Source organism: Aricia agestis, chromosome Z, assembly GCF_905147365.1.
Source record: "Aricia agestis chromosome Z, ilAriAges1.1, whole genome shotgun sequence".
Lineage (NCBI taxonomy): Eukaryota > Metazoa > Arthropoda > Insecta > Lepidoptera > Lycaenidae > Aricia > Aricia agestis.
In genome coordinates this window covers 3610470-3625175 of record NC_056428.1, presented here as the reverse complement: position 1 = coordinate 3625175, position 14706 = coordinate 3610470, and the positions used below count along the sequence as shown (strand labels likewise).

The following is a 14706-nucleotide window of genomic DNA, read 5'->3' as shown; positions in this document are numbered from 1 at the left end:
TTGATAATAAAAATCGGTTATCGGAGATTTTAATACAATTATTATAGATATCGATAAGTTTTATCGACAGAAAACTCCAGCACTATTGAATTTTATTGTTTATCAAAAATCGGTAAAACAAACGTAAATATGTGGTGAATACGGTATAATAAGATTAGTGCCACATTTTTAAGTGCCTATATTATCAACAAAAGTTTAATATCGTGGAAATGAGCTGTTAAAATCACTTACTTGCGAAATGTAACCCCACATCCCTTTTTGTACCGTGTTTTACATAACATACACCCTTTCATAGTTTAACTATGATTTTTGAACTACCACCACTAACTACATACACATAACACTAATCGCGTAAAACCTTTTAAAACACTTTAAAAACACGAAAACAATTCGAACGATTAAGCCATAGAGAATTAAAATAAATACATGGTTACCAATGGTTACGTCAAATTTAGTTCTCGGTCCTAATAATGGGGGCGCTGATTCCGCTTCAAATGGCACAAAAAAAAAGTGGGTATCATAGATCCAGCGTACTGGTATAATGGAGATCAGTGGCATGCAACGCTCACTTTCGTGTACGCAACTGAATACCGTCTGTGCACGTAACGCTAACGTCCGTGTACGCTACGCTAACGTCCGTGCATCCAACTGATTAATGTCTTTGTACGCAACTCTTGCATCTTTGCACGCAACCCTAGCGTCCTTGCACGCAACGCTATCGTCTCTGCACGCAACGCTTACGTTTTAATCCGCAATTACACACCTGACGTCATCATACAGCGCGCAGTAGTCAAGCAGCAAATACAGTAGTAGCGCATGCTTGTGATCATGATGGACGTCGGCACGCAGATACAACCGTGCGACTGCCGCTAACGAACTCGCAGGGTACGTGCCAGCGTCCCCGGTGCGACGCCACGAACTGAAAAACAAGGTGACTTACATCAAAATAGGTCAAAAGATCGTGAAATAAAAAAAACACCTAAGTATTATAATTTTTAAGTCATTCGGGTTCTATGAGTTAGCATGAAAAGTTCTTTTCAACTTAGAGCAAATCTTAAAAACACATAACGGAATATCATCACGAAAGCAACGTTGTTTTATTAAAGCATTCACGGCAACATGGTGTTAAAATGTCTACTTTGAGTGTTTCGTATCGTAATCGTATAACGGCCACGCGTCACATCACAACTCACATATCACAATAATCTCCTCTCCTACTCGCTCTCCTCAAACTTCTCATTCATTAAAATATGTGAAGCATGTTATAGTTTACTATATTATTGATTTTTACTTTCTATCGAAGGCGTTACTGGGATGATAGATTTAAGTTTATTCAAATAAATAATATCGCTTACCTGTAAACAGCTTCCCCGCCAAACTCGTGCTCAATAAGCTGGTCGATGTACAGGAGTTCGCAGGGTTTGTCTTCAAACTCTTCGTCTGGCTTGTCTTGTAGACGATGGAGTTTCCACCGCCTGAGAAAAGTTTAATGGCTTTTTAAATCCATACTAATATGCTAAAGTGTGTCTATCTATTATCTCTTCACGCACAAACCGCTGAACCGATTTTGATTAAACTTTGTATGGAGATACTTTGAGTCCCAGGAATGGACATAGGATACTTTTTATCCCGGAAAAATGTACGGTTTTCGCTATAAAAACCGCAATTTTGGCGCGACGGAGTTGCGGTCGTCATCTAGTCATAAATAACGCAGTAACTTGCCTCTTATAATAAATGCTACGCAGCTGTCTTGCCGGGTAGGGTAAAGGCGGCGCGCGCTCCGGTAGCAGACCAACTCGCAGAAACCACTGTACCACTTGGAAGTAGAGCGACACTGTGCCCACACCTTTATACTTCTCCTCTGTCTCGCTGAGAGCTGTGAAAGAATGATGAATGAACTATTAAATGGACTGTCAAAAATACTAAGTTACTGAAGAACTCCACTGAACCAAATAAAAGTAGAGATATGCCAACTATCAAAACTATGAAATAAAACTATGACATACATACAAACAAAAAAGTTAAATATGACTTATTATGTTCGATTGATACATTGATAATTCGATGCTTTTTAACGGACCCTTATAATTATGTTTTTTGACGCATTCTGGACTTGGCATCGCATCACAGCATAAGTACCACAAAATTGCCTTTACCTTCAGGTATAACGAGGTTGCAGCATTTTGTCAATATGGCATCAAGAAGTCCTGTAAGTTGGCCAAGTTGTTGCACGCAGTGTTCTAAACACCTTACGACGTTTCTGAAAATATAGAAACAGATCCCGTGTTAATTTAATAATGCTTTTAAAGCACCTCAAATAAACAGCTTAATAGAATGTATTGTTTATTAACAAGCGTCGCGTCAAAATTCAACTATTTTTAATAGGCTACTTGACTTCATTTTTTTCTTCATGCTAATCGCTTCATAATCATTCATTATTGCAAAAAAAGCTAATATTTTAATATTTTACACAGTAGAAACCCATAAAAATGTTAATTGAAAAATATGCCTTATAAATGGCGCCGAAAACACTGTCCGCCATAGTGTGACGTCATACGTTTTGTATTTTAAGCTCTCTTTATTGATTTTTTTTATATGCTAAATGTACGCGTCTAAAAGTATCCAAAAATTATAAAAGAATTAAATAAGAAATTAGAAATCATTTGTAATGTTGAAAACTTTTGGAGAAAAGTTTTGGCCATTTCATTTCACGTCTACAATAAATGGAGATAATTTATAAAACTGATGTTTTATTTGAATTATTCAAGAAAATATATTTTACAAATCTTTCTAGGCTTATTTTTATTATTTATGTACAAATAAACTTACATATAACGAACGCGATAAATAAAAGATATTAAATTACGAATAGAATGACGTCACATCCAATTCGGAAGTACCGCAAAAGCGTTTTCGTCAGTACAAATCCTATTTTCATAAAATCATATTTTCAAATCGACTTTATTTTTCAATCATAAGCTTTTATTTGATGATAAGGGTGAAATACGGTTTCCTAGGCCAAGTTCTACTAGAAATATGTATTTGTTCAATGAAATTGAATATAGGTCAAGTAGCCTATTGTATGTATTATATGTGTCATGTCTTTTCTACAATAATTTAAAAAATCAGTGGAAGTGGGCCGGACATGTTTTGAGAGGGCCAGACAAATGGACAAAAATAATAACGTCTTGGTATCCCAGAGGGGCAAAAAGAAAAAAGGGCAGACCTCTAAAAAGATGGGAAGATGAAATAGTACAAATGGCTGGCAAAATGTGGACTAGAGTGGCATGTCAGAGAAGTGAGTGAAAGCTGTCGGGGGAGGCCTTTGCCAAGAGGCACACAGAAACAGAGACCGCGCTACCGAATAATAATTAATTTGAATATTTTGCAATGTATGTAAAATAAATGTATTGTTTTTTCTGAATAAAGGCGAATAATAAAAAAATAAAAAAATACTTAATCAAGGATGAATTTAAGCAAGCCAATTTTGCCACTATTACTAAATAATACTCACTTATCAGGCAATATTGATGAAGTAAATAGGGGCGCGGTCAGCTCTTTAGCGTTCTCCTTTAACTCGATTGCTCTCTTCCAACACCAGTCAGTCTGAAATAAAAAAGGAACAATAAAATAAAAAAGCATGATATGGATATTTATGATATTATATAACTAGCTGATTCGGCAGAGGTGCGGTTTTGCCATATATGGGATTATGCTTAAGCTCATTGTTATCATTTCAAACAATAGGCTACTTGACCTACTTTTTTTCTTCATGCTGATCGCTCCTTATTCATTCATTTTCACCAAAAAAAGTAATATTTTAAACAGTAGAAACCCATAATCATGTTGATTGAAAAATATGCCTTTTAAATAGCGCCGAAAACACTGTCCGCCATAGTGTAACGTCATAATTCTTGTATTTTATACTTTTTATATTGATTATTTATGTGCTGTACGAGTCTAAAAGTGCCAAAACATTAGAAAAGAATTAAATAAGAAATGACAAATCATTTGTAATGAATAATGATAAAACCTTTTGGAGAAAATCATTTGTAATGAATACTGATAAAACCTTTTGGTGGCCATTTCATATCCCAACTACAGTAACGTAACGTACGTACAAAACGTAAGAAACTTCAACCCCCCCCCCCCCTTATTAACATTCTTAAAATTAAAATAAGGACAGGCGTGCGGAATATCTCATTTATAACTAACTATTGCACTAAAAAAAACATTTCACATCTTAAATATTTTTCTTATGAATATAAGGGTTATTTTACGTACTTTTATTTTCTTGAATTATCCCCCCCCCCCCATAGTAAAACCTGGCTACGCCCGTGCTACCCTGTGCTAGGTCAAGCAGCCTATTATACAATGCTTATATTATATAACACTGATCTCAGAAAGCCAGATAGGCGCGATTCTGAATTGTGCGCTGTTTACGAGTACGTTATTTCGAGTACTTTTCTCAAAATAACGCATATGTTAAAAAGATATTGCTTGATTATTATTATTAGACCCACAGACCAAGCACAAAAAAATAATCTGTCAAATTGTTTCAAATGATTTTGATAACAAACACTGCAACACTAGATTTTTATATTTAAAATGATTAAACGGTAAAATATCACATATACATTATACTTGTGATAATACTAACCAGGAATGTCAAAGTGCAACCCACACCGCTGTGAGTGCCGGTCGCCCAGTCCTGTGCGCACCGCTTGAGGAACCGCGACAAACGAGCTTCCAGAGCAACTGACAGGAGGAAACGACGCTGCTCTTCCTGTAAAATGATGAATATAAATACATGTTACTAATGTAAAGGGTAAGAACGGTTTTGTTTTAAATTAAAACCATTGCATCATATTTTTATCCGCTTTCTACGAAGCGCGCCATGTTATGCTTCGTTTACTAATACGTTAAATTGTGTGCCGTAAACGTGCACGCGAAAATTAAGTCAAGCACATTACCTAATTTAAGCATGCACCATTAGAGAAGTTGATTCATAGGCAGACGGCGGACCAACGTCATTTGGTCGGATCGTGTCAATTCAATGTTAATTGTGATCTGTCGACTGGGTCTCATATAATGCGGCCAAATTACGTAGGTCCGCCATTTACCTATGAATAATTAGTTCCTCTGATAGTACGTTACATTTAGTCCGGACAGATAAGTGTAAGTGTAGAGGCTCGCCGGCCGCAACAAACATCTCGACCACGCCTCTCACACACAAATATCTGATGTGCTGGTACTTAGTACAAAAATATGTCAAATTGCGTGTACGCACGTACGCGGCATATACGAAAATGCGTGGCGTATACATGTGTGCGTATATGTACGTGCGTTTACATACCGGCGAAAGATCCGGACGTGTATCTCCATACAACGGCGTCAGGCCAGCGGACAGGCAAGCAGTGTGGAGCCTCGCCGGCCGCAATAGGCAGCCCGGCCCCGCCTCCCACATCGACCTTACAATTTGCCGCTGAATACCAACGGTGTGGATCACTAATGCCTCAGAGGTGTTGAGACATACGCAACCTATGAAGTAAATTAGTTGATGAAGTAAGAATAAGTGAGAAATGAAACGCTGTTTTATTTATCGTAGAAATTTTTATCAAAGAAAAACTAGACACAAAGCTTCAGCAAAGTTTCTTTATTTTATTAGCTAAATCTAAAATAAAATGATTCCTGCGTTCTATTCGCTAACAAAAACGTTAATTTAATTTAATCATCTGTAGCATTTGTTTTGGCAACTTCTAAAAGAGAAAAGTGTGTCTATAATAAAATTAAGGTTTTTTTCATCTTTTTCTAAATTTTTTAATAAATTTCGGCGTTTTAACTACGATAATTATCGCATGAATAAATAACACAATATACTTACTATACTGCAGTGAGTTGGGATAGAAATGCTCCTCTAGTCGAGTTGCGTGCGAGTACGGAGACAATGTAGTTGGGTCCAGTCGTAAGTCCAACGTGTTGGCGCCGCGGCCCGTCGCTGGACTGATAGCTGTGCTCATAAACGCTGAACTCTCGAGGTTGTATGTAGCTGGAATAGTTAATAAAAATGTAAGCTCCGTTTTGTATTTTCCGTTAGAGAAATCATAGCCTATAATTAGGTCGGGTTATATCAATACCACAGGTCTAATCTGTTAACACCTCCATCGTGGGTATAGCAGACACAATAGATTTTCAATTGTTATGCGGCAGCCGGCTGCCGCTTGGTGATTGATGCGTTAACGTAAACCACTTACCAGGCATCTGATCTTTATACCACTGGTCCAAGTCAAACAGTAGCATTCCGTGTTGCAGAGTGTTGTTTATGTTTTCACCCCAGCACTCCCATACAAGTTGACATAGGTTTAACATGGCTGAAAAGATCAAAATGATCATTATAATAATATCTACGGACGCTTCACACACGTCAGTCTGGCCCCGTGCTAAGTACCTGAAGGACTTGTGTTACATACCAGACAACGGAAATATATTTAATACTTTTATACTATACATATATTTAAGATTTTTATTTTATGATAGACATATTTAATACACCACCCAGTAAATATTACAATAAGAGTTGTTTAATTAGCAGTAGTTGAATGTGGTGAAGTTGTCCCTTCTCGGGTATAGGCCTCCCCCAAATTGAATGAAAGTGGTGGTGAATTGAACAAAAGACTATAATAATAATAATAACATTTAATACACATCCATGACCCAGGAACTTTGAAAACTTTTTGTTCCGTCGGCGGGATTCGAACCCACGACCCCCGGCTTGAGCTACCAACATAAGCCACAGAGATCGTCAAATGTATGGTCTAGCAATATGAAATATAAATTACTGTCTTTGGTACATTGCCGCGTGGGATAACGCATTTAACAATAATATTAATAATAATTGACAGTGAAATAACAATGTTTGAAAATGTATATTTTATCTAACACCGAAGAGGCGCCGCTGCGGCGATAACGCAATGGGCCAGTATAATTTGACTCCACAATGTATTTTCTATGTCGTTTCTGGCAGTATTCTTTAATTATGTAGATTATCGGATTATTTACTGTATGTGCTAGTAACGCCCTATACTAACATTGATTTAACGATTTAGCACCGGTGATCGCGACAACAATAGAATACAAAAGCATTTCCTGGAATCTGCGATCGAAGTACTAAGACAAATATAGATTGATATTAATGGTCAAAACAAAAGCACAACAATGAAAAACTTACTATCCTCCCCTTCTTCTGCTAAAATGGAACTGATGGAGTATGTATGGCATGATATACATCGGCCGCCGACGAGTGGTGTGCCATCTTCCACTGAACCAAGTTCAATTTGAAAACGGATTGTTGCTGTTGAAAAGTCCTGAAAAAATTAATAGATATGTTTTATAAGTGTCCAAAATTAGTATATGTATGTCATGTCAAAATTTGTAAATTGAAGACTGTGACTGTGGTATGATATTGTACACGATTGTGGAGAGCTATCTAGTTTTGTTAAAAGATCTTTAAATTGTGCGCGGTCTATACTGGGCTGGGCTATACTAACTCCACTACTGCGAGACACTATTTAACAAAATTATTTTATAACCTTATTGTACTATATTTTTGCAAATAAATAATAATATTATTATTATACACTCTTTATGTTGCTTCGTCAAGGTAATCTTCATATCCAAAAATATTTACCTGATATATGCAAGCACTATCAGTCAACATTCTTTTGCCTAAATATGTTAATGAGTACATCACAGCCAAAGGGAACTCCTCGTCCTCACGTCTGTCTATCACAGAGAAAACTACCCATAAGTAGCAAAAGGCCCTTGGATCATCACATGGTTCCTGAAAACAAATATTGCATAACAATATTAGATGCTCAAGCAATAGAAGAATGGACCATATAATATTTTTAATTTCTAAAAGTATCTCCAAGACAAATTTTGTCAAAATCAGTTCAAAGGTATAGAGGTAATACAGAGGCATGTACATTGTACACTATGTTATAGTGTTATAACTTATAAAGTTGCATCTAGAATACGAAAACTTATTCCAATATTTAAGAATTTAAGAGATGTGGCGGATGAAGCTACAAGAAGATCAGTTTATTTTGCTCTCTGCCAGTCACTCCTCACATACTGCATCACATCATGGGGTGGCACCCATAAAACCTCTCTTCTCCAACTGGAACGTGCTCAGAGTGCAGTCCTCAAAGTTTCCTATGGCCTTCCATATCTTTCTCCTACCAAAGACCTCTACCAAAAGACAAGGGTACTATCAGTACGACAACTATTCATTCTCCACACAATACTCAAACAGCACAGTCTCCTATCTTACGAACAAACGTCATCCCAAGGGAAGAGACGACACAATCCCGTCAACACTAATAATAATAGACTTTTTCGTACCCGTTTAAGTAACCATTTCTTTTGTTTTATTGGGGATATCTATACAATAAAATAAACAGATGTGAAAAAATACACAACCTCACAAAAGCAGTTTGTAAAAACCGACTTACCAAATGGCTCCAAAATCTAAGCTACGACGATACTGAAAAGTTAATGGCAGTCCCAGATCTATAGACAATAATTGAGTACACATTCCCACACACGCATGTCGCACACACTCACACAGACACACACACATACACACTCTCCCTCACACACACCACATGCACACACAAACACACACTCACAAATACACACACACACACACACGCACACACATACACACACTTCTTTACATCTTATATACTACACAATATTCATACTAACCTGACTTCACCATCTCTACCTTTAAAAATAATTTTTCTTATGTAATCTACAACTGGAACATCTACTTCTAAACATAATCATTCTTTTGTAGAGCCTTTTATTCTGGGATAGAGGCCTGGTGTCCTGAAATACAGGCTCACGCCCAGTTTAGGCACCAGTCTCCCACATGAAACCTACCGATAATGTGCTATTTGTCGACCTATTTGTGTCTATAATTATACTACTTTATCTACAATTATCTATAATCATACTACTTTGTGTCTATAATTATGTACCTACTTTCTGTCTTTTAATATTATGTGGTGAGAAATAAATAAAATTATTATTATTATTATTATTAACTATGGATCTATTGAACTAACTCCGCTGGCTCAGCGTCCCAAAGTGGATCTTGGCCTCCGAAATGAGCTCCCGCCATTGAGCCCTGTCCTGCGCTACCTCCTGCCAGGAGGATCGCCGGCTAAAAAGAGTGTATGGATCTATTGAGGTTAAACATAAAACAACATTTCAAAATATTACCTGAAATCCAAAATGCGTTACTGGCAAGCACTCAACATTAATCTGTGAAGTAAATTCCAACTTTAAAGACAGTAAGTCCCACAGTTGGAATGCACCAAAATTGAATCCAACAGCCAAACTACCCAACTGTGGTATATATTCCACAACTGTCACTCTAACATGGTCTCTCTTGGCTTTCATTCGTATTGTACCGTCTGGGTTGCAGAATAGATATTGGCCATCAACAAAAGAGTTTTCATTCAGCAACACTGCCAGATGGTGATTATTCTCAAGTGCCTGTTGTCTCTGTCGCTCTACTTTGTGGATGGATTTCATTGGGAGGAATATCAAGTTGGCTGCATTGTCTTCTCCTAATATGTACTGTTCATACCCATTGGTTACATCTTTTAATGCTGTAATAATATATAAGAAAATTATAGATTATGTGTTATGAAATGTTATCTGTTAAGCAATAATATAGTTAAACATAATATTTATGTTTAACTTTATTATTTTATACATATAAGACTAAAGAGAAAAAATTACCTTGCATCAAACAGTTTCTGTTGAGATCAAAGACAATAATTTCTCCATTTTGTGTTCCAGCCATAACCATGCCATCAAAACATTCAAACGGTCCCGTCGGAACCGCATCACATGCTGATAGTTTTGTAATGACCACATCAGTCTGTAAGCAGCGTAGTAGCTGTGATCCATTGATGTTGAGGACACATATCATACCGGTTGTGTCGTCGCATTCTAAGCTTATCACCAACTGTTGGGTATTTTCTGCAAGTGGTGTGGGCAATTCTACCACACATGCTACTGATATGTTCCTGCTGTAACAAATAGCATGACATTCAGATCTTGTTAAATTTGTTTGTTAACAATGTAACAACAGCACAATAAAATAAATAAATAAAATATATTTTTATTCAAAATGGGTATCATGATACACTTTTTGAAAGTCGAACGAAGAAACTACGTTGCCTACAACCGGCGCGCGGCGTAAGAAACTCGCACGGGGCCATCTTTTACTAAAAAAATGGAAAATTACAATATTATGTCTTACAGCTCTGTAACAAAAATAAAAGAAAAGTAACCTGCATGGAGCCACCCTATTCCCAAGGTGTGCTGTCTTCAATGAAATCATTGTCTTTATAATACGCTTTAGCACACAAACGTTCTTTAACTGTTTTTTTTAAATTGTTTAAAGGTAGATTTTGAACATTTTCTGGGATTTTATTGTACAGGCGTATACATTGGCCTTAAAAGGATTTGCTTACTTTGGCTAGTCTGAACATTGGTATTGCTAACTTGTTCTTATTTCTAGTGTTTACATTGTGGCGGTACCCCCAATTCGCCTAACATTCCTGCATCGCGCTATCGAAGTTTCGGAGAACGGCAAGATATATACAACGTCTGAAATGACGTCAGTGGGCTTCGGCCTGACCGAGCATGCTATCTCGCTCGGTCGGAAGATCTTCCTTTTCGGCCGCCACTAACAAAACATTATGATTATCACTTTTCTTTTTGAAAATATTTATGTTCTTTCTAACATATAAGAGATTTTCCAAAATGTATTGGGGATGCGACGGTCAGAATTCTTATTTCTTTAAATTTTTCTCTTAGAGTTTCAAAAGATGACATCTTATAAATAGAACGAATAACTCGCTTCTGCAGCACAAATATTGTATTAATGTCCGCCGCGTTTCCCCACAAGAGGATGCCGTAAGACATTATGTTATGAAAGTAGCTAAAGTAAACTAATCGCGCGGTCTCTACATCAGTGATTTCACGAATTTTTTTAACAGCGCTGCAGAACTAAGCTTATCTGCCAGTTTTGCAATATGTGGACCCCATTGTAACTTATAATCCAGCGTTATGCCTAGGAACACGGTGGTGTCTACTAAATTCATTTTCTCATCATTTAGTAGTACATTGGTTTGTGCTTGCCTAACATTTGGCAAGATAAATTTTAAACATTTTGTTTTCTTACAGTTCAAAAGTAAATTATTAGCATTAAATCAATGTACTATTTTTGAGAGAGCACTATTTACCTCGTCATAATTAAATTGTCGTCTCTTCACATTAAAAATTAGTGAAGTGTCATCAGCAAAAAGTACTATCTCATGCTTATCTTTAACAAGATAAGGTAAATCATTTATATAGATGAGAAAAAGAAAAGGGCCTAAAATGGACCCTTGTGGCACACCTAGTTTTATTTTGGTTCCATTAGACCTTATGGAGTTAACTTCCACCCTCTGCGTTCTATTTGTCAGGTAAGATTTTAGAAGTTCAAGTGCCGTGCCCCTTATACCATAATGGTGTAGTTTTCTTATTAGAGTATCATACTCCACACAGTCAAATGCTTTAGAGAGATCACAGAAAATACCAAGTGCATCCTGCGACCCCTCCCAAGCTTCAAAAATACTACACAGAAGACTAATGCCTGCATCTGTTGTAGACCTTATTGATTATTATGTAATAAATTATTTTACTTAAAGTCGGCAATATGGATATTGATCTATAATTGGCTGGGTCTGATTTCTTCCCAGCTTTAAATAGAGGCATCACCTTCATTAGGTCTGGGAACACACTTTTTCTTCTTCGTCTTCAATTTTCTCTTTAATGTGAAATGCCTTCGCTGCTTGACAGGCCCTTTTAAAAATTTTCGAGTATCTCTTGACATACAATTTAAAAGCTTCCCTCCGGTTTATAGTTTTCTCGTCTACTTACAATTTTTGTCTACTTACAATAATACCTGCAGTTGCCCATTTTTTGAAATTATTTCTTTTATTATTCAAGCTGACCGTTTTAGAAGTAAATACAGCGTTATATTGCTGTTTTACTCTATTAAATATGTTATTAAACGCTTTATCTGGGTCATTTGATACATCCAAGTGCTCAAAACTTGATAATAATTTACTTCTAAACTTCTCAATACGTTTTGTATTTATAGGCATATATTCAATTTTTTCTTTTTATATTCAATTATTATTATTACAGTTTATACTAAATGAAGCTAACTGTCCAAAATGATCAGAGCTTAATACATTAATTATTTTCTTCCTATGGGGAGTTATGTTAGTGAAAACATTATCTATGCAAGTCGCAGTTGTATCACATATTCTTGTCGGTTCATTAAAGAAATGAGTAAGGTTATACGATTTGAACAATGATGTGAATCTAACAGTGGTGGAGTTTGAGTCTAATAAATTAATATTGAAATCACCACATACAATAATCTTTTTGTTAGATGCACATACTTTTGTTAACACTTGCTCCATTATTTGTTCAAAAGAATCGTATAAACCTGGAGGCCTGTATATGCTTACAATAATAAGTTGGCTTAGCTCAATACAGGCTAACTCAGCAATTCGTTCAGTAGATAGTCTAACAATATCCTTACGTTCTTTAAATTTCAACTTTTTCTTAATCAGTATTAAGGACTCCTACTGTCCATGTATATTGTATAATATTCATAAGCAGTAGTTGAACTGTGTACATACAGTACATCAGTACAACTAGTATTTTTCTAATTATTTTGCTATTAATGTTTATTTATATTATAATGACATAATATTGATTGTCATTGGCCGTTTTATTGCGCATGTCCAAAAGATGTCATGGCAACGCCATAACAAGTTGCTGGTCAAGTCGTAAACAACGTCTTAATTGTTTATACATGATTAAAATAATAAAAGCGAAACATAAATATATAAGCCTAAATTGTCTAACAGCCGCACAAATAATTTATTTAACACTATCATGATAGTGTTTGATTATTTTATTTTGGAAAATATGGATATGGATCACTTGGAAAAATTTAAAAATTTAATTGTTTTTTTTATGAAATAAGAGGGCAAACGAGCAAACGGGTCACCTGATGGAAAGCAAATTCCGTCACCCATGGACACTCATAGCATCAGAAGAGATGCAGGTGCGTTGCCGGCCTAGTTTTAAGAGGGAAAAGGGTAACAGGGGAGGGTAGGGATGGGAAGGGAAGGGAATAGGGGAAGGTAGGGAAGGGAATAGGGTAGGGGATTGGGCCTCCGGTAAACTCACTCACTCGGTGAAACACAGCGCAAGCGCTGTTTCACACAGGTTTTCTGTGAGAGCGTGGTATTTCTCCGGTCGAGCCGGCCCATTCATGCCGAAGCATGGCTATCCCACTAGGTTTGATCATTGCAACGCCACCAACAAATTGCAATTGGGTTAAATGTCAAGTCGTAAACAGTTGTCGTTGCCATGGCATGACATGATTTGGACATGCGCAATAACTAGGTTTTGCAGTGAATGCGCTAAAAATTAGGCCAACGAACACAGCCATTGATCATAATTAAAAGAAAAGATGATTGTGGAAATCCCAGACACAATAGATATTCAATTGTTATGCGGCACATATAGTGCCACTTGGGAGTTGATGGGTTAAATGTCATAGCCAGAGTATATAGTTATTACAGAAACACCAATACTACTTTAACTACGTTTACCTAATACTTTTAAATAAGTATATATTTTTAGGTTTCACCCCTAAATGGCTGCCCCTGGCTTGTTTAAAGAGGTTTCTCGTAAGTCTTGATTAGAATTAGATTGGCATTCTTTTTTTTAAAAGTGTGTATGACATCATTATCAATGAAGGTTACCTGATTCCAAAAAATTCGAAACTATGAGCGCCGATCTTAAGGCCGCTGCGAAGATCGACAATGCAGAATTTAGGTCCCAAAGCGAGCCAGCCATACTTCGTATCCCTTAGAATACCTCCTAACGGTGTTTGGTCTGCAATAATTTACATCCAAGTTTAGTAAGTACATACAAAAAAATTAAAACAAGAATACAAAAACTAGGCAAACTTACCCGAACTGTCTGTAGTCGGTTGAAGAAAACTAAACACCGCAGGTGATAGGCTGGAGGTTTTTAGAATTGAAAACACACTATTTTGTAATTTCTGCATATTATTGTTACTTTTAAATTAACGTTTAATAATTTAAAAATGACATTTAGAGGTTAGACGACATTTTCATTTTACCGCCTTCTATAAACTAAATCATTGAAATATGTATGCGTATAAGGACGTGAATCTAGAATTGTTGAAATTACTAATTAGAATAATCCCATAACTACTTAAATGCAAGTTTTATTATTATTTCAACTACAAGCACAACGCTGAACGATGAACACAGACTACTTAGATGAACTAACGTTATGAAAAAATAACGTGACGAATAATTTTTTTTCTGAATTTTTTACTGTGATTTTTTATGACATTGACATTTGACGGGCCGCGATGCAATTTTTTAATTATCAAGTCCACCGCCTTCATTTATGATTTATTTGCATAGTATTTTTGCTTCTGATCTTACTTCAGGTCCCCTACCCTACCCCTAGGTCCTAAAGCGCTTATTCCACTTATCCTAGCTAGGATCCTAAAAAATT

The 14706-nt window shown here is 36.3% G+C and overlaps 1 protein-coding gene across 3 annotated transcripts in view; it reads right to left on the bottom strand.

Annotated features, from left to right (window-relative positions):
- Positions 1–14440, bottom strand: part of LOC121739331 (protein ELYS-like) — a 48451-nt gene extending 34011 nt beyond the window's left edge. For 2 of the 3 annotated variants that reach the window (XM_042131722.1, XM_042131724.1), the window contains exons 1-15: positions 14128–14440; positions 13917–14049; positions 9814–10106; positions 9289–9680; positions 7688–7840; positions 7229–7364; positions 6255–6371; positions 5885–6049; positions 5357–5541; positions 4661–4786; positions 3515–3606; positions 2157–2260; positions 1723–1876; positions 1356–1475; positions 764–919 (exon numbers count right to left, since the gene is read on the bottom strand). In XM_042131722.1, the coding sequence (XP_041987656.1) occupies positions 764–919; positions 1356–1475; positions 1723–1876; positions 2157–2260; positions 3515–3606; positions 4661–4786; positions 5357–5541; positions 5885–6049; positions 6255–6371; positions 7229–7364; positions 7688–7840; positions 9289–9680; positions 9814–10106; positions 13917–14049; positions 14128–14224 (2423 nt within the window). In that variant the 5' untranslated portion in view covers positions 14225–14440. The remainder of the gene's footprint in view (positions 1–763; positions 920–1355; positions 1476–1722; positions 1877–2156; positions 2261–3514; positions 3607–4660; positions 4787–5356; positions 5542–5884; positions 6050–6254; positions 6372–7228; positions 7365–7687; positions 7841–9288; positions 9681–9813; positions 10107–13916; positions 14050–14127) is intronic. The other variant, XM_042131723.1, reaches the window with a different exon arrangement.
- Between the last annotated feature and the right edge of the window lie 266 nt (positions 14441–14706).